Source organism: Hemitrygon akajei, unplaced genomic scaffold (genome assembly GCF_048418815.1).
Source record: "Hemitrygon akajei unplaced genomic scaffold, sHemAka1.3 Scf000049, whole genome shotgun sequence".
Taxonomy (NCBI): domain Eukaryota; kingdom Metazoa; phylum Chordata; class Chondrichthyes; order Myliobatiformes; family Dasyatidae; genus Hemitrygon; species Hemitrygon akajei.
The window spans coordinates 7,472,806-7,497,945 of NW_027331935.1; the positions used below are offsets into that span (position 1 = coordinate 7,472,806).

General features: G+C 44.9%; 1 protein-coding gene across 1 annotated transcript; it reads right to left on the reverse strand.

Moving 5' to 3' along the window:
• Positions 1-1,184: 1,184 nt before the first annotated feature.
• On the reverse strand, positions 1,185-23,564 carry LOC140721036 (uncharacterized). The gene is made up of 3 exons (XM_073035915.1): positions 23,431-23,564; positions 17,613-17,780; positions 1,185-3,672 (listed from the first exon to the last, which is right to left on the reverse strand). Exon 3 carries the CDS (start codon positions 3,181-3,183, stop codon positions 1,975-1,977), a length of 1,209 nt encoding a protein of 402 aa, XP_072892016.1. The 5' UTR covers positions 3,184-3,672; positions 17,613-17,780; positions 23,431-23,564; the 3' UTR covers positions 1,185-1,974.
• Between the last annotated feature and the right edge of the window lie 1,576 nt (positions 23,565-25,140).

Sequence of the window (25,140 nt, forward strand, 5' to 3'; positions counted from 1 at the left end):
GGGAAAGGAAGAGACAGAGAGATAGAGGAAGAGGGAGAAGGAGAGAAGGGACAGTGGGAAAGTGAGAGGTGGAGGGAGAGATAGAGAGAGTGGGGGGGGAGAGAGAGAGAGAAGAGAGAACAGGCTGAGTGGTGGTATTGAAAGAGAGGGAGAGAGAATCGAGAGACAGTAGGAGTGTTAGCGAGACAGACTGAGGAGAGATGAGAGGGAAGTGGCAGAGGCAAGAAACAGGGGAGAGAGATGGTGGCGACAACCAGTGAGGGGAGAGAATGGCGGGGAGATGGATGTGGGTGAGAAATAAACAAGGAGCGAGTGAGGGGGCAGAAGGAGGCGTGGGAGAGAATGACTGAGGAGAGAGATTGGAGGGAATACTGGAGGGAAGAGAGATAGAGAGTTAAACTGGGATAGAAACCAGGGATTGAGCCGCTGGAGATATACGAGGGAAAGGGGCGGGCCTTTTGATATCTCTTGTTGATCAGTGAGAGAGAAACTGACAGGGATCGAAAAGGGCCACTCATTTTAAATGGAGACATATGGAATTTTCTAAAATTCTAAATCTTCCATGTAAATTCCTTTAGAATCAATGAAGTGTCTATCTATCTGAGTGTAGGCGGGTGGCTGGGTACATTTGAGCTGGAGATACAGGGGGAAGGGCACAGAAGCATAGATCAGACACGGCCATGCTGAATAAACATGATATCGTAAGACTTCCTCCTCATCTGAATTGATTTCCCTGTAGTCTGAGGGTGTATCCCTGGACCTGGGCTCCGTATTATGGGAAACATCCTCTCCGTATCCTCTCTGTCTCGGCTTTACAGTATTTGGGAACCCCGCTCCCGCAACTCTACACCCCGCCCATAATTCTAAACTTCAGCGGGAACAGGCACAGAGACATCAAATACCATGAACTGGTGTCTTGTTAAGCAGCTTCAGGTGCAGCACCTTGTTCAAATCCATCTGAAAATCCAAACAAACAACACACACCACCTTCCTCATTTCACCAAAGAATTCCAACAGATCTGTCAGGGAAGATTTCTCCTGAGGAAAACCATGCCAACTTTAGCCGTACAGGGGAGGATTTAAAAGGACTGTCAAGGAACAGAATCACTGGCAGGGTCCAGCTGGCCAGAGTTGACTCTCTACTGTTCACTAGGTGTGTTAGAAATTCACTTAAGTACCAGAGACAGAGTTTAAAATAAACTGATTTATTTGTTTCAGATTCAGAATATTAAACACCAGTCCCATTAAAGGTGAAATAAGAAACTCCTCCCATTCCCAGTGACCAGGGTGCAGAACTGGGTGTGGTGAGCAGCAGCAATAATTGCAGAGTTCAGCACCGACAGTCACTCTCGAAATTGCATTCAGCAACGGTGACGGACAAATATCCAGCATGCACTCATTGAAACTTTCTCCCCAGTGTGAACCCGGTAGTGTGTCACAAGTGTAACATGCTGCAAGGTTTCACTGCTCATGTAATGGCCTCTCTGTAATGTTTCACTGCTCATGTAATGGCCTCTCTGTAATGTTTCACTGCTGAGGTAATGGTTTCTCTGTAGCAGCAATGTTTATGTTATGACCAGACTTATGGGTTATGGAGTGCGGGGCTATCCGATGATAGAAACGTTCTTTCTTGTGAGTCTGGAAGAGGGAATTTGTGGCCTTTCGCGAGGGAGAGATGAGAAGACGCGAATGGAGAGTGCAGGCCATTTTTCTTTGTTTACTTTACTAACCCTATAGTCAAAGTAAGAATTATAAAGCTCAATAGTTTAATCGGATACTGTGTACTGTTTGTTATTTCAGGGAATTGATTTGTAACAGGGGACACATCACACAGCATCCACCCAAACGAGATTTCTCTAGTTTGGCCGGGCTGGGGGGCTATCACCCCCTATAATAAGCTGCTAACCGAAGCAAGAGTTACATAAGCCGAGATGACCGAGTGAATCGCTACCCACATTCACAGCAGGTGAACGGCTACTCTCCAGTGTGAACTCGCTGATGTACCTTCAGTTTAGATGAGCAAGGGAATCCCTTCCCACAGTCTGAGCAGATGAATGGCCACTCCCCATTGTGAACTGACTGGTGTACCAGTAGGTCAGATGACCAAGTGAATCCCTTCCCACAGTCTGAGCAGGTGAACGGCCACTCGCCAGTGTGAAATCGCTGATGTACCTTCAGTATAGATGACCGAGTGAATCCCTTCCCACAGTCTGAGCAGGTGAACGGCCTCTCTCCAGTGTGAACTCGCTGATGTACCTTCAGTTGGGATGAGCAAGTGAATCCCTTCCCACAGTCTGAGCAGGTGAATGGCCTCTCCCCAGTGTGAACTCGCTGATGTACCGTCAGGTCAGATGAGTAAGTGAATCCCTTCCCACAGTCTGAGCAGGTGAATGGCCTCTCTCCAGTGTGAACTCGCTGATGTACCATCAGCTGAGATGAGCAAGGGAATCCCTTCCCACAGTCTGAGCAGGTGAATGGCCTCTTGCCAGTGTGAACTTGCTGGTGTACCTTAAGGTTAGATGAGCAAATGAATCTCTCCCCGCAGTCCGAGCAGGTGAACGGCCGCTCCCTTGTGTGAACTCGATGGTGAGCTATTAGGTAAGACGACCGAATGAATCCCTTCCCACAGTCTGAGCAGGTGAATGGCCTCTCACCAGTGTGAACTTGCTGATGTGTCTTCAGGTTAGATGAGCAAATGAATCCCTTCCCACAGTCTGAGCAGGTGAATGGCCTCTCCCCAGTGTGAACTCGCTGATGTACCTTCAGTTGAGATGACCGAGTGAATCCCTTCCCACAGTCCGAGCAGGTGAATGGCCTCTCTCCAGTGTGAACTCGCTGGTGTACCATTAGGTCAGATGACCGAATGAATCCCTTTCCACAGTCTGAGCAGGTGAATGGCCTCTCTCCAGTGTGAACTCGCTGATGTACCTTCAGTTGGGATGAGCAAGTGAATCCCTTCCCACAGTCCAAGCAGGTGAATGGCCTCTCTCCAGTGTGAACTGACTTGTGTACCAGTAGTTTAGATGACCGAGTGAATCCCTTTCCACAGTCTAAGCAGGTGAACGGCCTCTCCCCAGTGTGAACTCGCTGATGTACCTTCAGTTGAGATGACTGAGTGAATCCCTTCCCACAGTCAGAGCAGGTGAACGGCCTCTCCCCAGTGTGAACTCGCAGATGAGCCATTAGGTCAGATAAGCAAGTGAATCCCGTCCCACAGTCTGAGCAGGTGAATGGCCTCTCCCCGTTGTGAACTCACTGGTGAGCCATTATGTCAGATGACAGAGTGAATTTTTCCCCACAAATTCAGCAGATGACCAACTTCTGCCCAGTGTGAACTGACTGGTGTGTCCATAAGTGGGAAGACCGACTGAATCCCTTCTCACACACAGAACAGGTGAATGGCCTTGTCCCAGTGTGAACTTGCTGATGTACCTTCAGTTGAGATGTCCGAATGAATCCATTCCCACTGTCTGAGCAGGTGAATGGGATCCCCCATGTAAAATAACAGGCGTGCCAGTCCGTCAAATGATCGAGTGAATCCCTCCCCACAGTCTGAGTAGGAAGGAAGATGAAGTGATCCCTTGCACCACTTCTTAAATATCTGGTCAGAGACAGCAAAACTGGCGTGTTCTGTTTGCGATTCCAGTAGACAAATTCCTCATCATTTTCAACCTGTAAAAAGATTTACAAAATCCATCAATGGGTGTAGGACAACATTTCAGATGAGATCACTTGACTCGTCAAGGTGTGATATGGCTTCACACTATTACAGTGAGGTTCAACCCAAGTTGGAGAGAGAAATCATCTTCTAATTGGGCACCTCTGGAATGACCCTCAAATTCTCTGATGCTCCTCCTGTCTCTATGAGAATGGGGCATTTCTGCCATCTTCAATCTGTGACCTGGCTCAGTTTGACTCTCTCCATTGGTATTATTCCCTGTTCCCACTGAGCTGTATGGGTTCCTGACCCCACAGTAACTGAAACACTCTCACACAAATAGCCAGCAGTGCATTCCACACACCCACCACTCTCTGTGTGAAAAACTTACGCCTGACATCCCCTCAGTATAAATTTCCAACCACCTTAAAACTATACCCCTCGTGTTAGCCATTTTAGACCTGGGAAAAAGCCTCTGGCTATCCACAGGATCAATGCCCCTCATCATCTTATACACCTAAAATATGCTCTAAACATAAACAAGGGAATCATACATTGCTTTGAGGTTTTATTAGAAGTATACAAAATTATTAGGGTACAGATAGGGTAAATGCAAGCAGCATTTTCCACTGAGGTTGGATGCGATGATAACCAGAGATCATGGGTAAGTGGGGAAGGTGAAAATTTAATGGGAGCATGTGGAATAGCTCTTTGCTAAAATGGTTGTGAGAGTGTGGAGAGAGATGCCAGCACAAGTTGTGAATATGAGCTCAGTTTCAGCATTTAAAAGAAGTCTGGATGGGAGCCTGGATGGTAGGGGTATGGAGGGTGAGGGTCCTGGTGCAGGTAGTTGCATTAGACAGCTTAAATGCTTTTTCAGCATTGACTACATGGGCCAAATGGCCTGTTTCTGTACTGAACTTGTCCATGATTCTATGACAGAAAAGCTGGCCAAACTTGTTTGGAAGGGAAAAGGTAGGAGTGACAACGGAGCAGCAATGGCTGGAGTTTCTGGGAGCAATTCGGGAGCTGAGTGATCGATACATCCCAAAGAAGGGGAAGCACTGGAAAGGCAGGACACAACTGTGGCTAAAATGAGAAGCCAAAGCCAACATAAAAGCCAAAGAGAGGGCAAACAAAAGAGCAAAAATGATTGGAAGCTTTTAGAAACCAACAGCAGATTACTAGAAAAAAGTCAGATGAGCTCAGTGCGTGGAATCATGATATTGTAGTCATTAATGAGTCTTGGTAGCACCCAACAGTCTGAGGCATTTAGAGGAACAAAATATCTGGGACCGCAATATCTCTTGAAAACCCAGGTTCTCTGCACCAGTTACCTTTCAACTTTTCTTTTGGCAGACACATACAAACTGTACACCCTCAAAATTTCACTTCTGAAGGCCTCCCACTTACCAAGTACTCCTTTGCCAGAAAACAGCCTGTCCCAAACCACACTTGTCAGATCCTTTATGATAACATTAAAATTGACCTTTCTCCAATTTAGAATCTCAACTCATGATCCAGATCTCTCTTTTTCCATATTTACTTTGAATCTCATGGGATTATGATCACTAATTGCTGTCACCATATAACCATATAACCATATAACAATCACAGCACGGAAACAGGCCATTCCGGCCCTCCTAGTCCATGCCGAACTCTTAATCTCACCTAGTCCCACCTACCCGCACTCAGCCCATAACCCTCCACTCCTTTCCTGTCCATATACCTATCCAATTTTACCTTAAATGACTCAACTGAACTGGCCTCTACTACTTCTACAGGAAGCTCATTCCACACAGCTATCACTCTCTGAGTAAAGAAATACCCCCTCGTGTTTCCCTTAAACTTTTGCCCCCTAACTCTCAAATCATGTCCTCTCGTTTGAATCTCCCCTACTCTCAATGGAAACAGCCTATTCACGTCAACTCTATCTATCCCTCTCAACATTTTAAATACCTCGATCAAATCCCCCCTCAACCTTCTACGCTCCAATGAATAGAGACCTAACTTGTTCAACCTTTCTCTGTAACTTAAGTGCTGAAACCCAGGTAACATCCTAGTAAATCGTCTCTGCACTCTCTCTAATTTATTGATATCTTTCCTATAATTCGGTGACCAGAACTGTACACAATATTCCAAATTTGGCCTTACCAATGCCTTGTACAATTTTAACATTACATCCCAACTTCTGTACTCAATGCTCTGATTTATAAAGGCCAGCATTCCAAAAGCCTTCTTCACCACCCTATCTACATGAGACTCCACCTTCAGGGAACTATGCACTGTTATTCCTAGATCTCTCTGTTCCACTGCATTCCTCAATGCCCTACCATTTACCCTGTATGTTCTATTTGGATTATTCCTGCCAAAATGTAGAACCTCACACTTCTCAGCATTAAACTCCATCTGCCAACGTTCAGCCCATTCTTCTAACCGGCATAAATCTCCCTGCAAGCTTTGAAAACCCACCTCATTATCCACAACACCTCCTACCTTAGTATCATCAGCATACTTACTAATCCAATTTACCACCCCATCATCCAGATCATTTATGTATATTTCAAACAACATTGGGCCCAAAACAGATCCCTGAGGCACCCCGCTAGTCACCGGCCTCCATCCCGATAAACAATTATCCACCACTACTCTCTGGCATCTCCCATCTAGCCACTGTTGAATCCATTTTATTACTCCAGCATTAATACCTAACGACTGAACCTTCTTAACTAACCTTCCATGTGGAACTTTGTCAAAGGCCTTGCTGAAGTCCATATAGACTACATCCACTGCCTTACCCTCGTCAACATTCCTCGTAACTACTTCAAAAAATTCAATAAGGTTTGTCAAACATGACCTTCCACGCACAAATCCATGCTGGCTACTCCTAATCAGATCCTGTCTATCCAGATAATTATAAATACTATCTCTAAGAATACTTTCCATGAATTTACCCACCACTGATGTCAAACTGACAGGTCTATAATTGCCAGGCCTACTTCTAGAACCCTTTTTAAACAATGGAACCACATGAGCAATATGCCAATCCTCCGGCACAATCCCCGTTTCTAATGTCATCTGAAAGATCTCCGTCAGAGCTCCTGCTACCTCTACACCAACTTCCCTCAAGGTCCTGGGGAATATCCGGTCAGGACCCGGAGATTTATCCACTTTTAAATTTCTTAAAAGCGCCAGTACTTCCACCTCTTTAATTGTCATAGGTTCCATAACTTCCTTACTTGTTTCCCACACCTTACACCATTCAATATCCTTCTCCTTAGTGAATACCAAAGAGAAGAAATCATTCAAAATCTCTCCCATCTCCCTCGGCTCCACACATAGCTGACCACCCTGATTCTCTAAGGGACCAATTTTATCCCTCACTATCCTCTTGCTTTTAATATAACTGTAGAAGCCTTTCGGATTTACTTCCACCTTATTTGCCAAACCAAACTCGTAACTTCTTTTAGCTTTTCTAATCTCTTTCTTAAGTTTCCTTTTACATTCTTTATATTCCTCGAGCAATTCCTTTACTCCATGCTGCCTATATCTATTGTTGACAACCCTCTTCTTCCGAACCAAGTTTCTAATATCCCTTGAAAACCATGGCGCTTTCAAACCTTTAACCTTTCCTTTCAACCGAACAGGAACATAAAGATTCTGTACCCTCATAATTTCACCCTTAAATGACCTCCATTTCTCTATTACATCCTTCCCATAAAACAACCTGACCCAATCCACTCTCTCTAAATCCCTGCGCATCTCCTCAAAGTTGGCCTTTCTCCAATCAAAAATCTCAACTCTAGGTCCAGTCCTGTCCTTCTCCATAATTATATTGAAGCTAATGCTATTGTGATCACTGGACCCGAAGTGCTCCCCAACACATACATCTGTCAGCTGACCTATCGCATTCCCTAATAGCAGATCCAACACTGCCCCATCTCTAGTCGGTACTTCTATGTATTGTTGCAAAAAACTATCCTGCACACATTTCACAAACTCTAAACCATCCAGCCCTTTTACAGAATGAGCTTCCCAATCTATGTGTGGAAAATTAAAATCTTCCACAATCACCACCTTGTGTTTACTACAAATATCTGCTATCTCCTTACACATTTGCTCTTCCAACTCACGCTCCCCATTAGGTGGCCTATAATACACTCCTATCAGTGTTACTACACCTTTCCCATTCCTCAATTCCACCCAAATAGCCTCCCTAGAGGAGCTCTGTAATCTATCCTTTCAAAGCACCGCCATAAGATTTTCTCGGACAAGCAATGCAACACCTCCTCCTCTGGCCCCTCCTACTCTATCACACCTGAAGCAACTAAATCCAGGACTATTTAGTTGCCAATCACACGCTTCCTGCAACCATGTTTCACTAATAGCTACAACATCATAATTTCAGGTATCAATCCACACTTTAAGCTCATCCACCTTTCTTACAATGCTCCTAGCATTAAAATAGATACATTTAAGATACTCTCCACCTCCTCCTCTCTTTTCATCCCTAGCAATGCATTCAAATTTTATTATCCTTTTCTTTCTTCTCCCCTACAACTTCGGGCTGAGCGCATCCCTTCTCCATCACCTGCCTTTCCTCCCTCACACAGTCTACTTACTTGCTCTACTGGTGAACTAACCTCCTCTCTCATAGTTTCCTCAAATTGATTTCCGCCCCCCCCATCTTACTAGTTTAAAGTCTGCCCTGTAGCCCTAGCAAACCTCCCCGCTAGGATATTGGTCCCCCCAGGATTCAAGTGTAACCCGTCCTTCTTGAACAGGTCACGCCTGCCCCAGAAGAGGTCCCAATGATCCAGAAACTTGAATCCCTGCCCCCTGCTCCAATCCCTCAACCACGCATTCATCCTCCACCTAATTCCATTCCTACTCTCACTGTCACGTGGCACAGGCAGTAATCCCGAGATTACTACCTTTGCGGTCCTTCTTCTTAACTGCCTTCCTAACTCCCTATACTCTCGTTTCAGGACCTCTTCCCCTTTCCTACCTATGTCATTGGTACCTACATGTACCACAACCTCTGGCTCCTCACCCTCCCACTTCAGGTTATCTTGGACGCGATCAGAAAACCAGGACACCAGCCCTGGATCATTTCCTAACAGCTTATTGCACACTTCTACATCGGGAAATCTATTCACTGATTAAGGGCACGTTTGACAAACTCTACCTCATCTAGTCCTTTTGCAGCATGGGAGTCCCAGACAATATCTGGAAAGTTAAAATCACTTACTGAATCAACTTCTGTTTCTTGGCATGGTCTGCGACCTCTCTGGAAATTTGTTCCTCTAAATCCCTCAGACTGTTGGGTGTAAGCAAGTCCCAGTAATGGCTACAATATCATAATTCCCTGTCCTGAGCTTATCTGGCTTTCCTACGATGCTTCTTGCATTGTGATATACACAGCTCAGCACATTCATCACACCATGCTCAACCATTTGATTGCTGACTCTGTCTGAGGTCTGAACAACATCTCACTGGTGTCAAGAAAACAAACTCTCCCTCATTGGCACAAAAAAAAGGAGCAGATTGTGGATTACAGGAGAAATGGAGAAAAGCTAGCCCCTATTTACATCAATGGATCTGAGGTTGAGAGGGTAAATAGCTTTTAGATCCTCAGCACAAACATCACCAAGGATCTCATATTGTCTGTATATACCGGCTGTGTTGTGAAAAGAGTATAGCAACCCCTTTTTCACCTCAGATGGTTGAAGAAGTTTCGTATGGGCCTCAAATCCTAAGAGCTTTCTGCAGGGAGACAATTGAGAGCATCCTGACTGGCTGCATCACTGCCTGGTATCTGAACTTTACTTCCCTTAATCACAGGAACCTGCAGAGAGTGGTGCAGACAGCCCAGCACATCTGTAGATGTGAACTTCCCATGATTCAGGACATTTACAGATATAGGTGTTTAAAAGTGGCCCAAAGTATATTGAGGACCCAATTCACCACAACCACAAACTGATCCAGCTGCTACCATCCAGGAAACGGCACCACAGCAAAAGGACCAACAGGCTCCGGGACATCATCTTCTACCAGGCCATCAGACTGATTAATTCATGCTAATATAATTGCATTTCGATGTTATATTGACTGTCCTATGTACAAATGATTTATTAGAAATTACCATAACTTACACATTGCACATTTAGATGGAGATGTAACGTAAATATTTCTACTCCTCATGTTTATGAAGGATGTACGTAATAAAGTCAATTCAATTCAATTCACCCTCTCCACTATCTGTTCTGTCACTCTGGCTCCAATACCCCCTACAACTTATTTTAACCACATCACCTCTCCCCCCACACTAGCTCTAGCAAGCTTTAACACTAGGATATTAGTCCCCTTCTTGTTCCATTCCCATAACAAACAAATCCCCTAACACCCCCTTTGACTTTCCACTGCCAGGTAATCCCCCCCAACAGTTTCTAAAGTGGTCTACCTGGTGTTGTGTGGGATGGCCACAAGAGTACTCTGCGACGGCTCTTTAACCTCATTCCCCTTCGTAACTGTCACCCAGTTTCCTGTGTCCTGCACCTTGGGAGTAACTCACGTCTCTTCATGTCACTCACATCTATCACCCCGTCCGACTCCCAGCTGGTCCAGAATTCATTCATTTCAAGTTCCAACTCCTTAAAGTGCAGGGTTACAAGCTGCATTTGAATGCACATCTTGTGTGAGGGCATCAGGGACACTGGAGGTCTCCCCACCTTCCCACCAATGTTCCCTCTAATTTGTAATGACCAGTGTGCACATAAATCATGTATTGTGCATATGTGACAACATGTGCACAGTGATTTTTATATAGTGAGGTATTCATTTTCACAGCTAGCAAATCACTGTCGATAAGGACTTTGATCTCCTCTTTGTGTGGGAGTTCATCTGCACTCTCACACAAACTACGTAGCAAGACTGTAACAGGTAATGAAGGATTTTCTCACCAAAGCTTTTGCATGTTGTCCGTAAGTGGTTTGTTTGCTAAATTACCCTTTAAAAAGTCAGAGTTCCAAATATCCCTCCACTTCTTCCCACTTGTAAACTCTACAGCAACTTTTGCATCACCACAATACACACAGGTAACATAAGTTTCTATAATGGACATAAATATTTACTGTGAACTCTCCTGAGGAATTAAGGATATATTAAAAAAAAACATTTTGAACCTATGTAATCTCTGGCTAAAAGAATATTTGGGACTGAATAGGAGTTTTTGAACTGAAGTAAACTCTGTTTTCAGTGGTTTGCTAAGACAGGCTCATTACCAGTTCTCTGCGGCTTGCAGAGAGACACACTGAGAGATGATAATATTATACATTGTACCCTCGTTAGCTGATAACATTATGCATTCTATCCTCATTAGTTGATAACATTATACATCTACCCTCGTTAGTTGATAACATTATACATTCTACCCTCATTAGCTGATAAAATTATACATTGTACCCTCGTTTGTGTAAAAGGAGGAGGACTCGCTGATTAGGACAGGAATGAACACATCTGTAATTAAGTCAGGGCCTTGCAAAGGTAACAACTGAAATGGACTGGACAGTACATCCATCTGTAATTAAAACCTTCATTTAGTGAACTCTCTTATCTAAGTAATTAAGTTTTGCGCCTACAGACTTGGTGGGCATACCAGTTCAAATAACATCTTGCAATAGTAATGTAGGGGCTTACTATGTATAAATACATGGCTGTAACCTGACTAAGTCAGTCCACTTGTCAGATGGTGGCAGTGCTTACGTGCCTTCCCTTTGACAACTGGGTCTCAAACTCCTACAGGAGAATGCGCAATAAACTGTGGTGACGATAAGAAGCTGGTCTCCCAAGTTTTATTCAGATTCCACTTTAACGTTTAGCATCACGAACAGGATCCCAAAATAGGGAGTGCCAAGCAGATGGGCTGACTAAGCGGCTGGACCACTCTGGGGATGGCGGAGACTGAGTCCAATTGGTATTTTACTTTTTGTTAGGTCCTTTCAAGGTAGGGACCCTCGCCCAAGGCTGATTATGTACCTTGATAGGATTGGGAAAGAATCTGTTGGGAGACTCGTATAAGGTAGGCCCCATAAAGAAAAGAAAAACCAGCACAGTTTGCTCAGTGTGTCCGCAGTACTATACAAATGTTTAATGCGACCACGCAAGACTTATTCGGTCTCTGCCGCATGATTCTCTCAGCTGATGAGGGGTGGAAATGGAAGGCAGAACTGAGATATCAAAACCTATCAGGAGTTACATAATGAGAATGAACAGACAGACCAGATCATTCAAGCCTTGGAAAGGGCTCTCCAGCAACCTGTAAACATCACTAAAGTACTTCAATGCAAACCTAAGCCTGGGGAAACAGGACCACACTATCGGGAGCGATTTCTGGCCTGCTACGGCACTTTCACTGAAAACCAAGTCTTTACTGATGGGAATCTGTTCCCCCCAGTTTATTGTCTTACTGCTGCAATGCGCACCAACTAAGTTAGCCAACATGATTAAAACAAATAAAATGGATTGGCCTGACAATGACTGAAATCGAATGTGATGAGCTTTGACATATTATTGGGACCCTACATTCGCATCCCGATCAAACCCAAAGGGAACTAATATTAAAGGTGAATATGTTCGGTGGGAAAAAAGACATGAGTGTGCTATATCTGGGGATAAGAAATGAGAACAAAAACCGACCTAGGGACAGGTGGGGACAGCAACCTGTTTAGAAATTGGCAATCAAGGATGCTTCCTACCGTGAGTACCACCCCTCAGGAACAGCCCAATGCAATGTTGCAAGTTGCTGAAATTCCCCTTCTGTTTCTGATTGATATGGGGGCATCCACAACCTCTCTCGGAAAAGGATTCCAGCTATCAGACGTTACAATCACCATGTCTGGGTTCGAAGGGACGGAGCATATGTATTCACGTACCCAGCCACTGCAGGTGGAATTCCAGGGGACCCAGTGTGAGGTTTCATTGACAGTCACCACCAGTCGGGGGTGCAATCCAGCAGAGAGAGACTTGCTCTGTCTGTTGGAAGTTGAGATAGTCTGCGTGGACAAGAGTATCACTCTGGGACTAGTGAACAACCGACAACATCCCCACTTTCTGAACACCAAGTGGTGGGCACTTAATCTGGACTCCACTGCGTTTGAACCCCTTCTGCCAGCGGGCGACCCTCATGTGACTCTGTGCTATGCATTCCTTGAGGGACAGAAGTTCCCAGTCACAAAGATTGGAGATTAAAGGAAGAGAGGGCAGTGCATTACTGGCCGAAGTTCCGGATTTCCTTTGGCGACAGATAGGACTGGTGGTTCCCCATACCACCGTGAGGGTTTGCCCTGGGTTCAAGCCAAACAGCCTGGGTTCCTTGCCTACATTTTGATGTAACAAGCCTCCAGCAATGAGGGAGACTGGCAAAACTTGGTCGCGGGCCAACTCAAATACTGGAAGGACTCTGATCCAAAGGCGGGACATCTGGTAAGACACTCTTTTAATATTGACCGAACCTTAGATGTTGTACTCCGTCTCTGGGCAACTTCAGGCCATGAAGTTGGCCTCACCAACTGCTCCCCCTGTCTGGATCACCATGAAAGAAGGACAGACTCTCCCAGCCATTCCGCAATACGCCCTCAAGCCCGAGGCAACGTTTCATGAGGATGGAAGCTCTGTTGTGGATCCAGTAGGAAAACAATATTCTGACTATGCGATAGTGATGGACAGTGAAGTAATTGAGCAGGCCTCTTTTGAAGCAGCTGTCTCCACCCTGAAGGCTGAGCTGTTTGCTTTGACTCGTGCCTGTATCCCAGCAACAGACTAAAGTGCGAACGTTTACACAGACTCCCCTTATGCATTTGGAGTTGAACATGACTACGGGGCTCTCTGGGAACAGGGGGATTTCTGAATTCTTCTGGCCACCCCATTAGTAATGTCACCTTTGTAAACAACTTACTCACTGTTCTACAGCTACCTCGAGTTTTGGGTATTATTAAATGTGCGGCCCACACCCACATGTCTGACCGGGTCACTAAAGGCAATGCTTTAGCAGATAAGACAGCGAAAAGTGCGGCACAATCCTTGGTAGTTGTAGTCCCCTCGGGTTCCCATCAAGCAATCCTCCATGACTTAAGCAGAATGGGTTTGCAGACATACAGGAGGTACGTACTTTTCAGGGGGATGTCTCTGAGGAGGAGCGCAAACTGTGGTCCCAGATGGGGTGCCAGAAAGACCCTGACCTTGGTTTTAAGATTACCCCAGCTGGACAGGTTTGTGTTCCTACACAGTTTTTACCAATATTGGTCAATTATGTACATAATTGTACACACCTGGGAAAGGAAGGAATGGTTGGTAACCTGTACCCTGCACTCCGGGTACGACTCCCTTGACAGGTGGACAAGTTGATTTTACTGAGTTGCCTAGAGTACATTGCTATAGATACTGCTTAGTTATTATAGATGTGTTTAGTAGATGGATTGAAGCTATTCCAAATACCAATAATAGCGCTATGACTGCTGTGAAGGTATTAGTACGGGATATAATTCTCAGGTATGGCCTGCCAGAGATGCTGAGCTCTGACAATGGCCCACACTTTGTGGTGAAAGTAAACGAAGGGGTATGTAATCAACTAGCTATCAAGCAATAGTTCCACTGTCTACACCACCCACGGGCCACTGGCATAGTGGAAAGAGTCAATGGTACTCTGAAGAGGAAATTGGCCAAACTAACAGTGGAGACTGGGCTCACTTGGTTGAAGGTCCTGCCGTTAGCCCTAATCCACATGAGGGTTACCCCACAGGGGTAAGCAAGGTTATCACCAGCTGAAATCATTTATGGATGGCCCATGAGGACACCCTGTGGACCTAGACCATTGCTCCCAGAAAGTCTACCAGCAAAATTGGATATGCATAACCCCGGAGAAGAGATGGGGAAATATATATGTCAACTAAAAAAGATTTTCCAAGCATTACGTTCACAGGTATGACAGGCTTACAAGGAAGAGAACTACCCCGCAGAGAAGAGTGACTATCCCACCATAGAACCTGGGAATTTTGTCCTGAACAAGAACTGGGATCGAGGAAAACTCAGACCTCGGTGAAGAGGAACATATCAGGTGTTACTGACCACTTCCACGGCTGTGAGACTGAAGGGGCAATCTCGGTGGATACATTGAACAGACTACAAATGTGTTACTGAAGGAACTAAGTAGAAGGACCATCTCAGACTAAATGAAAATGTATTGGTTGATAGTGTGTGACGAACCTCTACGTTGCTTGCCGTGGACTGTCATTTTAAGAGAGAGTGCCTGAGTGATGTCAGCCGCTGGCTTTCTCAGCTCTTGTTTGATTCTTACTGAGAGAGAGAGAGGGGCAGAACTATTTGACTATGCAGCATGTTTACACTTGCTGGTAGCTTGTGTTTACATAGCTCGTAGTTTGTTTTATTTAAGCAAGGACAGTCAGAGACAGACAGTCAGACGAAGAGAAAGAAAGGAGATGGAAGGTTCGAAACAAAGGACCTAGTGGCCAAAGGTCACTGTTTGAACTCTCCTGTGCCCACAAGAGCGGGTTGATTATTGATCCGGCGTATACCGAATGTGTGATTGTCAATTTGTTTGATCCACTGGAGTGGATCTGTTGGTTTGGAAGTATCCTGTGAAGACCACTTGTACTAACCCTTGCCTGGGGGTGGTAATTCACTTGAAGAGGGTACCCTTGTGACAAATCACTTTTGGTGATAATTCCTACAATCCGTATGTGGATTTTGATGGAGTATCCCGTGGCCACCACTTTTGTTAACCCTTAGCTGGATTCGGGTGTGTTATGTGGTAACCACTTGTGAGAGGGGATATTCTGTGGAAATCACTGTTGGTAATTTGTGTGTTGGATCTGGCTTGGGAGTACCTTGTGGAATCTGCCTGGGTGGTAGTTCCTTTTGAAGACGGTACCCCTGTCATAAGCTACTTTTGGTGATAATTCGTATGTGGATTTGGAATGACAATGAATATGACCTACGGTGAATGTTATTTTGTTTTACCAGCGTGGAATTGTAGAATTCGATGTAATTGCCTTCTCTCGACATTCACCCTGGATTACAAATTTTTCTCTCTCATCATTGATTTCGTGAATAAACTGAACTTTCATACTTTACCATCTCAAGTCTTTAAGCTTGGTATTGCCTGAGCTCAGTGGTTTGGGGGTTATATTTACACATATGTATACTCATAACACCATTAATTTTTGATTATTTTGCTTGTTGTTATATTATAAGTAGATACTAATAAAGATAGTGGTTTTAACATCAAAACCAGACTCCAGGTGTGGTCTATGGCTGCTGGTTTATTTAAACCATTACGGGTACGTAACAGTGGTGTTCGTGTTTATGTCTTTGAGAGGGATTACCTCAGCATCCAGGGGTCCCCATGTTAACACCTTTCTGTCTCTCTGTCTCACCTATGCCAAACCGGTAGAACTAGGGTCTTGCTGGGTTTGTGCCGAAATTCTGTAGCATGGTAAAACTATGATTCCAATGTCAGTAATTCCGTTCAACCAGAGTGAGGAACTCTCAGCCTGGGCTTTCTCAAATCAGGGAAGAGAAGTGAGGAACTGTGATCCAGTCAGAGATGACTGTGACTGTCAGTGTTTTGAGGGATGGTATCTCAGGCCCACACCAAATGGAGGTTCCTTTACTGGGAAACATGCATCCTGACCATACTTGCAGGTGCCCAACAGCGAAGAGGAATAACTGAGACTGAGCGATTTTGGAAGATCACTTTTCTGTCCTATGGAGTAGCCAGGAATTCATGAGAAATAATTAATTTGGCTACAGCACTTGAGGAGCCGGACACAATACTGCAGAGGCCCTGACAGAAACACAGGCCCAAGTAACAGAAATATCCACTGAAATGATTGCAATCCAGCAAACTGTCGTACAGAATCGTATGGCTTTAGATTTTATCCTCGCTGAGAAAGGGGAACCTGTGCTATTATTGACACAGAATGTAGCACCTATATCCCTGATGATTCTAACATTACATCCCTCTCCAAGCACACTGCCAAGGAGATTGACAGCATCAAGAAAGTAGGGCAGGATTTACACCGGTTCACTGAAGGGTCGAAATGCTGGTCTTTGAAGGACTGTTCGGTAATATGTGGGGCATGATATTGCATTATGGTCCAATAGTTGTGCATATCATTGTTATAATTACTGTTGTACACTGATAAATCAATGCTATACTCGGTTGCTTTCTCTGTAAAAAATTACCGTTTTGTTGATCATGTAATGATCAAAAGGAGGGAATGATAAAGTATGTAAAAGTGTTAATAGTTTGTTAAAAAAAAGCAACCTGTTTTTCTGAAAGAGACTGCTAGTGATCAACAGATGTGCTAAGCCATGCTGAGCCATATTTCTGCTTGAGGGTAGCTGTCTACGGTTTCTAGATGCTTATCTACTTGTGCATTCACGTGTAGAGATAGGACAGCTTCAGTCTGTTCTGTGTGTGTAAGCCATTATGACTGTTTTGTAAATTGTCTTTAGGGGCTGTCATGTATTAAATAACTTTGGCTCCAGCCTGTCTTGTGTGGGGGATATCTGGATGGATATATCTGTGGTGTAAGGGAAATTGTTAGTCAGTTAGTGGAAAGGTAGGAGCAGTGAAAAACTGTCCCTGTTTGAGCGACTAACTGAGTAAGCCCCGGGTGCTTAGAATAAAGTGTTTGTACTTATACGGTCTCTGAGTGACTTTATCCGGATTCAACTTCTACACAATGGGAGTGGTTTTAAAGGGGTGGGTTGCTGGAAGCATGTTACCAGACCTGGAGTGATTGCAACTCCGTCTGACAGAGGCATAACTGGTTCTTCTGAGCACATTCAGTCTCACACCAACTATTTCCTAACTTCCTTTGTACAGGTATGTAATATCTAAAGGACCAGTGTTTGAGTAAATCAGACTCACCAAACTTTCTCCTGACTAAATCACTGGAATCCGCAAGTCTGTTGGGTCCTCTCCAATTGATGCTCTCAATCCTTTGGTTGGTTCACTTGTTGGTGGTCCCTCGTCTTCAGTCGTGGTTTGCTTCCAGTTGGGGTTTTTCTTCCAATAAATCCCTCACCGCAGGTCTAACTTTAACATGAATGATAATGAAGCACATTAACAGTAAAAAGAAACAAACATTTCTGCTTAATTTCTGCTAAGAACAAAACTAAGATGGAAACATCCTCTCCATGTGCACTGTATCCAGGGTTTTCAGCATTTGGTAGGTTTACTTAACCATACATCCCTCCACCACCCCCACTGTCCCTCTGAACTCCATTGAGTACAGGTCCAGAACCAACAAATGCTTCTCATACATAAAGCTGATTATTCCTGAGATTATTCATGTAAACCTTGTTAGCAACAACTGTACTGAATACATTTCCAGGAATAAGAGACAAATTGATACCAGGATAATTTACAGGGAAAAGTTGTGGTTTCTTCACTGTTCTACCATCACAGAGTGAGCCATTTCCTTTTCCAGATTAAAACAGATCCATTTCAGGAAATATAAACCATTCCAGGGTGAATGTAATAAAAAGAAACTGGAATTACCAGAAACACTCAGCAGGTAAGGAACAGCTATGGGCATAAGAACAACTTTACAATTCAGGCTAATAGCGTTTTGTCAGAATGGCTTCAAACATTTTCAGTTTTTAGTGCAGATGTCCAGCAACTTGAGTTTCTGTTTGATTCCCACTGCCTGACAGCTTGATCCAGGCAGCTTGGTCCCCAAGGGCATTTTACTTGGATCTAAAACTGAGATATCCAAACTTACAGACTCACACAGCTGAACCTGCCACTTACCCACCCTGAGAGTCTCACACATCATCAGCACATCTCAGACTGGGTAGTGCAATCCGGGATTTCCCCACAACCAATGTCCAGCTTCTCGAGATATCTTCTTCATTGCAGAAGGACGAGCATCCAGCTCCATCTGTAGAAGCACTAACCAAAGTCAAAGCCAAAACACCGACAGTTCCATATGCCTGGAATGCCGATCGCAGGATTATAGCCCAAGCACCAACTCTCCCAGTACTCCTTGCTGCCAGTAAAATGCTGTAGGGTGTCAGCCCATCACTGTTCATAAACTAGCACCTCCACACCAATGCACAACAGAACTGGGACCTGATGACCCTCCGTCATTCCAGCTAACAAAAACCGATTCTGGAAATAACTCAGCAAGGCCAAAGGTGCAAAAGAACACTTCACAATGAAAAAAAGTTTAGAAGAAAGATTGCTGATATATAACATTGCGGAGGTGGGATACAGGGTGGACCGAGGTTGACCCAGATGGTTGATGTATATCACTGAAGTGGGGGTGATGAGACTGGACAGAGGCTGAACAAGATAGGCAGGGAATGACCAGATGGAACCAGGTGGGAGAAGGGATCAAGGACAATCAGTGATGATCCTCCAGCAATACACAGATAGTGAATGAATAGTACATACTACTGTATAAAAAGATTCTAAAATGACAAAGTTAGAACAAAACAAACAACAAGAACTTTGGCATTTACACTTTGACCCTCACCAAATTTTTATCAACACACCATAGAAAGTTTCCCATCCAGACACTTCACGCTCTGCATCGTAACTGCTCTGCCTGTGACTGTGAGGAACTGCAGAGACCTTTGGATACAGATCAGCACATCACAGAAACCACTTTCCCCCCCTAGGCTTCCCAGTCCCTTGGTAAAGCAGGCAGTGAAATCAAAGATCACACAACATGGGACATTTTCCTTTCTCACCCACCCCAGTTCGGGAGAAGACACAACAGCCATAAATCTCAAGGACAAATGTGAGGCATTTTGAGGAAAGTTAAAGAGACTTCGTGGTCAACATCAGACATCCCAACACAACATGGCGAAAGCATCACCACCCATCCAGGGACTATGCGCACACACCACGTGATCTTATGTCACAAAGCAGAGGGCAGGCCGGCTCTGCGGTAAACAGCTTCACGTGACATTTTGGTGGGTCTTCAATTTCAAATCTGCAGGAATAGACAGTCTTGACTCCCGGTTTGGATCATTCAATGCAGATGAAGAGAAGTCTACACATTTTTAATGAGGCCAGGTAACTGGGTACTAAATGAGCAATTAGCCCTCAGTTCGGGGCTCATGGCTGAAACCAGATCTCCCCGCTCTGGATCGGTCTCAATACTCCAAGGGGAAAGTGATATCATCGGCCCACTGACAGCGATCCCGACCCCTGGCTCCCCGGCCCCGGAGGCATGGACACTTCCCCAATCCTGAAGACAATCCACTTGAACACTGAGCGAAAAGGAAAAAAAACACCAATCATCCGGAGACACAGCATGCGTGAAGTGATTGTTACATCTGCGGTTGAAAGGGAGAGGCAAATGGTAGAGTCTACCATCACTGCTGACAGAGCACTCCAGCTACCCACCACTCTGTGGAAAGAAACAAACTTGTCTCTCACATCTCCTCTCATGTTAACTGTATCAGACATTTCAACCCCCAGGAAAAACATAACGTCTGTCTACTCTATCTATTCCTCTCATAATCTTATAAATGTCCATCCAGTCTCACCTCAGCCTGCGTCGCTCTGAGAAAAAAAAAGTTTGTCCAACCTCTCATTATACCTCACACACTCTAATGTCGACAATATCCTGGTAAACCACTTTTACACCCTCTTCTATTATTCTGACATTTCACATTCTTAAAATAAAGCAGTGATCCCAACTGATCTAAGACAGGGAATGTTTTCTAGAATTAAATGTCAGGAATTGTGAAAAACTGAGTTTAAATGTATTTGGCTACAGTGTATGTAAACTTCTGACTTCAACTGTAGCCACTAATATGAAAAAAAGAAAATTTGCCAGTGTATCAAGCAGATAAATGGCAGATTTTCTGTTCTCATGGATGAATCAACAAGCATTAATAGATTATTTGAAATGTGAAAGTGACAAGGCAGGTGATCCCCATTTTATGATTTTAGATCTAATTGAACTGCCTGATCAGAAAGCTGAAACTATTGCTGAGCATCTATTGAACTGTCTCATTAACCATGGGTTTGATGACTCTTACTTGAAACAGAACCTTGTAGCATTTGCTAGTGATGGGGTGAGCATAATGCATAGTGTTAAATCTGGTGTTGCTACAATTCTCAAGGAACATTACCGTGATGTGACAATTTGGCACTATCTTAATCACAGATTAGAACTTGCAGTAGGTGATCCAGTTAGAAAAGTTCACGGAATAAATCATTTTCAATCATTTACAGACAATTAGTACTCTGTTCACAGTAGATTACCTCTGAACTCTCTGAATGTGCCTCTCAGAATCAGAATCAGGTTTATTATCACCAGCATGTGTCATGAAATTTGTTATCTTTGCAGCAGCATTTCAATGCAATGCATAATACAGAAGAAAAAAAACACAATAAAATAATAAAAATAAATAACTATATTAATTACAGTATACATATATACTTGCTCATCGTGATTTTTATAAATGACCTGGATGAGGAAGTGGAGGGATGGGTTAGTAAATTTGCTGATGACACAAAGGTTGGAGGTGTTGTGGATATTGTTGAGGGCTGTTAGAGGTTACAGTGGGATATAGTCAAGATGCAAAACTGGGCTAAGAAGTGGCAAATGGAGTTCAACCCAGATAAGTGTGAAGTGATTCATTTTGTTAAGTCAAACATGATGGCAGAATATAGCATTAATGGTAAGACTCGGCAGTGCGGAGCATCAGAGGGATCTTGGGATCTGAGTCCATAGGACACTCAAAGCTGCTAAGCAGGTTGACACTGTAGTTAAGGTGGCGTACAGTGCATTGACCTTCATCAATCATGGGACTGAATTCAGTAGCTGAGAGGTAAAGTCACAGCTATATAGGACCCTGCTCACACCCCACTGTGCTCAGTTCTGGTCGCCTCACTACAGGAATGACATGGAACCTTAGAAAGTGTGCAGAGGAGACTTACAAGGATGTTGCCTGGATTGGGGAGCATGCCTTATGGAAATAGGTTCAGTGAACTCAGCCTTTTCTCCTTGGAGTGACAGAAGATGAGACGTGACCTGACAGAGGTGCATAGATAGTAAGTGGTATTGATCATGTGGATACTCAGAGGCTTTTCCCCAGGGCTGAAATGGTTGCCACAAGAGGACACAGGTTTAAGGTGCTGGGGAGTAGGTAGAGAGGAGATGTCAGGGGTAAGTTTTTTTTTACTCAGAGAGTGGTGAGTATGTGGAATGGGCTGCCAGCAACGGTGCTGGAGGCAGATACGATAGGGTTTTTTTAAGAGACATTTGGATAGGTACATAGACACATCAGAGAAAAATAGAAAACAAACTAGCTTGGAAAAATAGAGGGCTATGGGTAAGCTGAGTAATTTCTAAGGTCGGGACATGTTGGCACAACTTTGTGGGCCAAAGGGCCTATATTGTGCTGTAGGTTTTCTATGTTTCTATGAATAGAGTAAATATCGTGCAAGAAACAGAAATACTATATATTTTAAAAGTGAGTTAGTGTTTCTGGGTTCAATGTCCATTTAGCAACTGGATGGCAGAGAAGAAGAATCAGTTCTTGAATTACTGAGTGTGCGCGTTCAGGCTTCCGAACCTCCCTATCTGATGGTAACATTGAGAAAAGGGCATTCCTTGGGTACTGGAGGTCCTTGATAATGGACGCTGCCTTTCTGAGACACTGCTTATAATCCTCTGGTAATCTTATAAACGTCTACCCAGTCTCACCCCAGCCGGCACGGCTCCAGAGAAAACAACACAATCTTGTCCAACCTCTCGTTATAGTTCAGGTCCTCTAATCCAGGCAGTATCCTGGTAAACCTCTTCTGTGCCCTCTCCAAAGCCCCGACATCCTTCCGAGAATGAGGGCGACCAGAACTGTCAGAAACACTCCAGATGTGTTCTAACTAGTTTTATAAAGCTGCGACACTACTTCCCGACTTTTGAACTCAATGCTTCAACTACTAAAGACAACCACGCTATTTGCCTTCTTAACCACCCGATCAATCTGTGCAGTCTCTTTCAGGGAGCGATAAACTTGGAGTCTGAGATCCCTCTGATTATCAACACTGTTCAGCGTTTTGCATTTAACAGTATACTGTCTCATACATTCGACCTACCGAGCTGCCAAGATGATCATCACTAATCAAATGTCACAGTTCTCCCAGATCCTGCTGAATTTATTGCCAAGTGCACAAGTACGGGTAGGTACAGGCACAGAGAAACACTGACTTGCAGCAGCATCACAGGCAAGTACATTCAGATAACACACGCGACATAAATTATACAATTCTCCCTCAGTGTCAATATAGAAACATGTTTAACGTCATCCTGCTAACAGGACCGGAACAACAGGGGCTGAGCGGCGACTCATCTCAGACGGTTCGGTGTGAAGGTCTCACAACCCGGACCGACCCCGGCAGATTCTGTGAAGGAAGCGAGGCGAGGCCGCCAGTTCGGGAAAGTTCATCCCCTCCCTCTCCCTCTTCACCGATCACCTTGAGTTTCTCTGTCTCTTCCTCACTCGCACCTTTTATTGTCAGGTCCTGCCGAAGGGTTTCGGCCGGTAACGTCGACCGTACTCTTTTCCTAGATGCTGCCCGGCCTGCTGAGTTCCCCCAGCATTTTGTGCGCGTTTCTCGCATTTCCAGAATCTGCAGATTTTCTCTTGTTTGAGTTCGGGAAAGTTAACTCACCACCCACCGTCAGACCTCTCCGCTCAGAACCGGCTTCAATACTCACCGAAAGGAAATTGTTGGTGTTGCCCCGCAGAGAATAATCCGTCCCAGCTCCCCGCCCCAGGAGGGAAGACCCCTCCCGATACCGATCCCACCGCCGGCCCGCTTCCACAAAGGACGAAAAACAACAGGGCCCATCTCGGACTGAGCATGCGCGATGCGAAACAGGCGTCATGAGGCAGTGGGCGGGACATCCCAGCCAAACCTGCAGATGCTACGGATCTGCGATAAACTGGATCACGTGACGGTGGAGCGCCTCCCACGTGACCCGGAGTCTTCGCTCCTCGCCCCTCACACGCTGCCGGACCCACCGCCGCCTTTCCCACATTATTTCAATATTTCCCTATATAATTTCCATATTTACACCAGATATGTATTTAGTTTTTCCCTCCATATCTTCTCCGATCCATTTCCCTCCACCCCCAGGTCACAGAGTTCTTATAGTTAGAGTTTCGATTCCCATCTCGGTCAGACACACAATTCACACCACACAGGAAATTTGCTGGTTTCATTTAAATCAGCCTATGTTTATAAACACTAATTTCTATTCACATTCCTCTGGCCTCACTGGATAGGAACACTGAGACATCAAGTGAGAAACAGGTGGGACTTTCAGCCCCTCTAACCATCAACAAGATGAAGGCTGTTCACCCATCACAGTTACATGTTTCTGCCAGATCCTCATTTCCTCGATCCCTTCAGTCTCCACACATCTGCCGGCCTCTGCTTTATGTGAGGACGATCACCGAGTCTTCACTGCCCTCTGTGGTGGGGATTTACAGACATTCACCACCCGTGGAATGGAGACATTTCCCCTCATCTCAGTCCCGGACAGTCTACTCCCTTTTCAGAGACTGGGATCCCTGGTTAAACCGGTAATAATGTTGTGCATTTCAATGTGTTCACCTCTCAGTCCTCGATTCTCTAAATGAAAGGGTTATCGCATTTGATCTTTCTTCATATGATGACCCCACCACTCCAGGGATCAGTCTGGTGAATCTTCATTGCACTCTCTATAATAAATACTCTCTAACCTCTTTGTAAATCCTCTATGGAATTAATTTTCATCTTCTGCAGCCCGGTGTTGCCCCAACCACTCACCTCCCACCCCTGTCACTATTTCCACCTTCTCACCTCCCCCTCACCTGGATCCACCTCTCACTCCCCAGCTCGTGCCCCATCCCAACCCCTCACCTCTTTTCTCTGAAAATTTCCCGTCCACTCTCAGTCCAGAGGGAGGGTCTCGGCCTGAAATGTTGACGGTCCATTTCCCTCCACAGATGCTGCCCGACCCACTGAGTTCCTCCGGCAGTTTGTTCTTTGGTCTGTATAACCCGTGTTAGTATGGGGAGCGGGATTTTACACCGTATTCCAGAGACAATCTCAACAAAACACAAATTGTCACTTTGCCTCGGACCATTGGCCCCGCTTGCAGGGCAACAGTCTGCCGGTGTTTGCCCCCAGCGCCCTCTGCTTGCCACCACCGTGGGCTCAGACATTTCCACAGATGAGCCCGTCCTGTCCCCACCGGGACAAACATCCTGTCCGCCCCCTCTCACACCATCTTCATCCTTTCAATAAAATATCCCTCTTCCTCCCTGGGGAACCGGCATCAAACTGACGGGTCGAGCGGTCTTCTCCTACCTCTGAGCGATACATCAGTTTCCGGCCGCAGGAGACGCTTCACAAACGCCCCAAATTCCCTCGGAGGGAA

Excerpts from the sequence above, each read along its gene's own strand:
- LOC140721036 (XM_073035915.1), bottom strand. The coding sequence starts at position 3,183 with ATGGCTCATCTGCGAGTTCACACTGGGGAGAGGCCGTTCACCTGCTCT.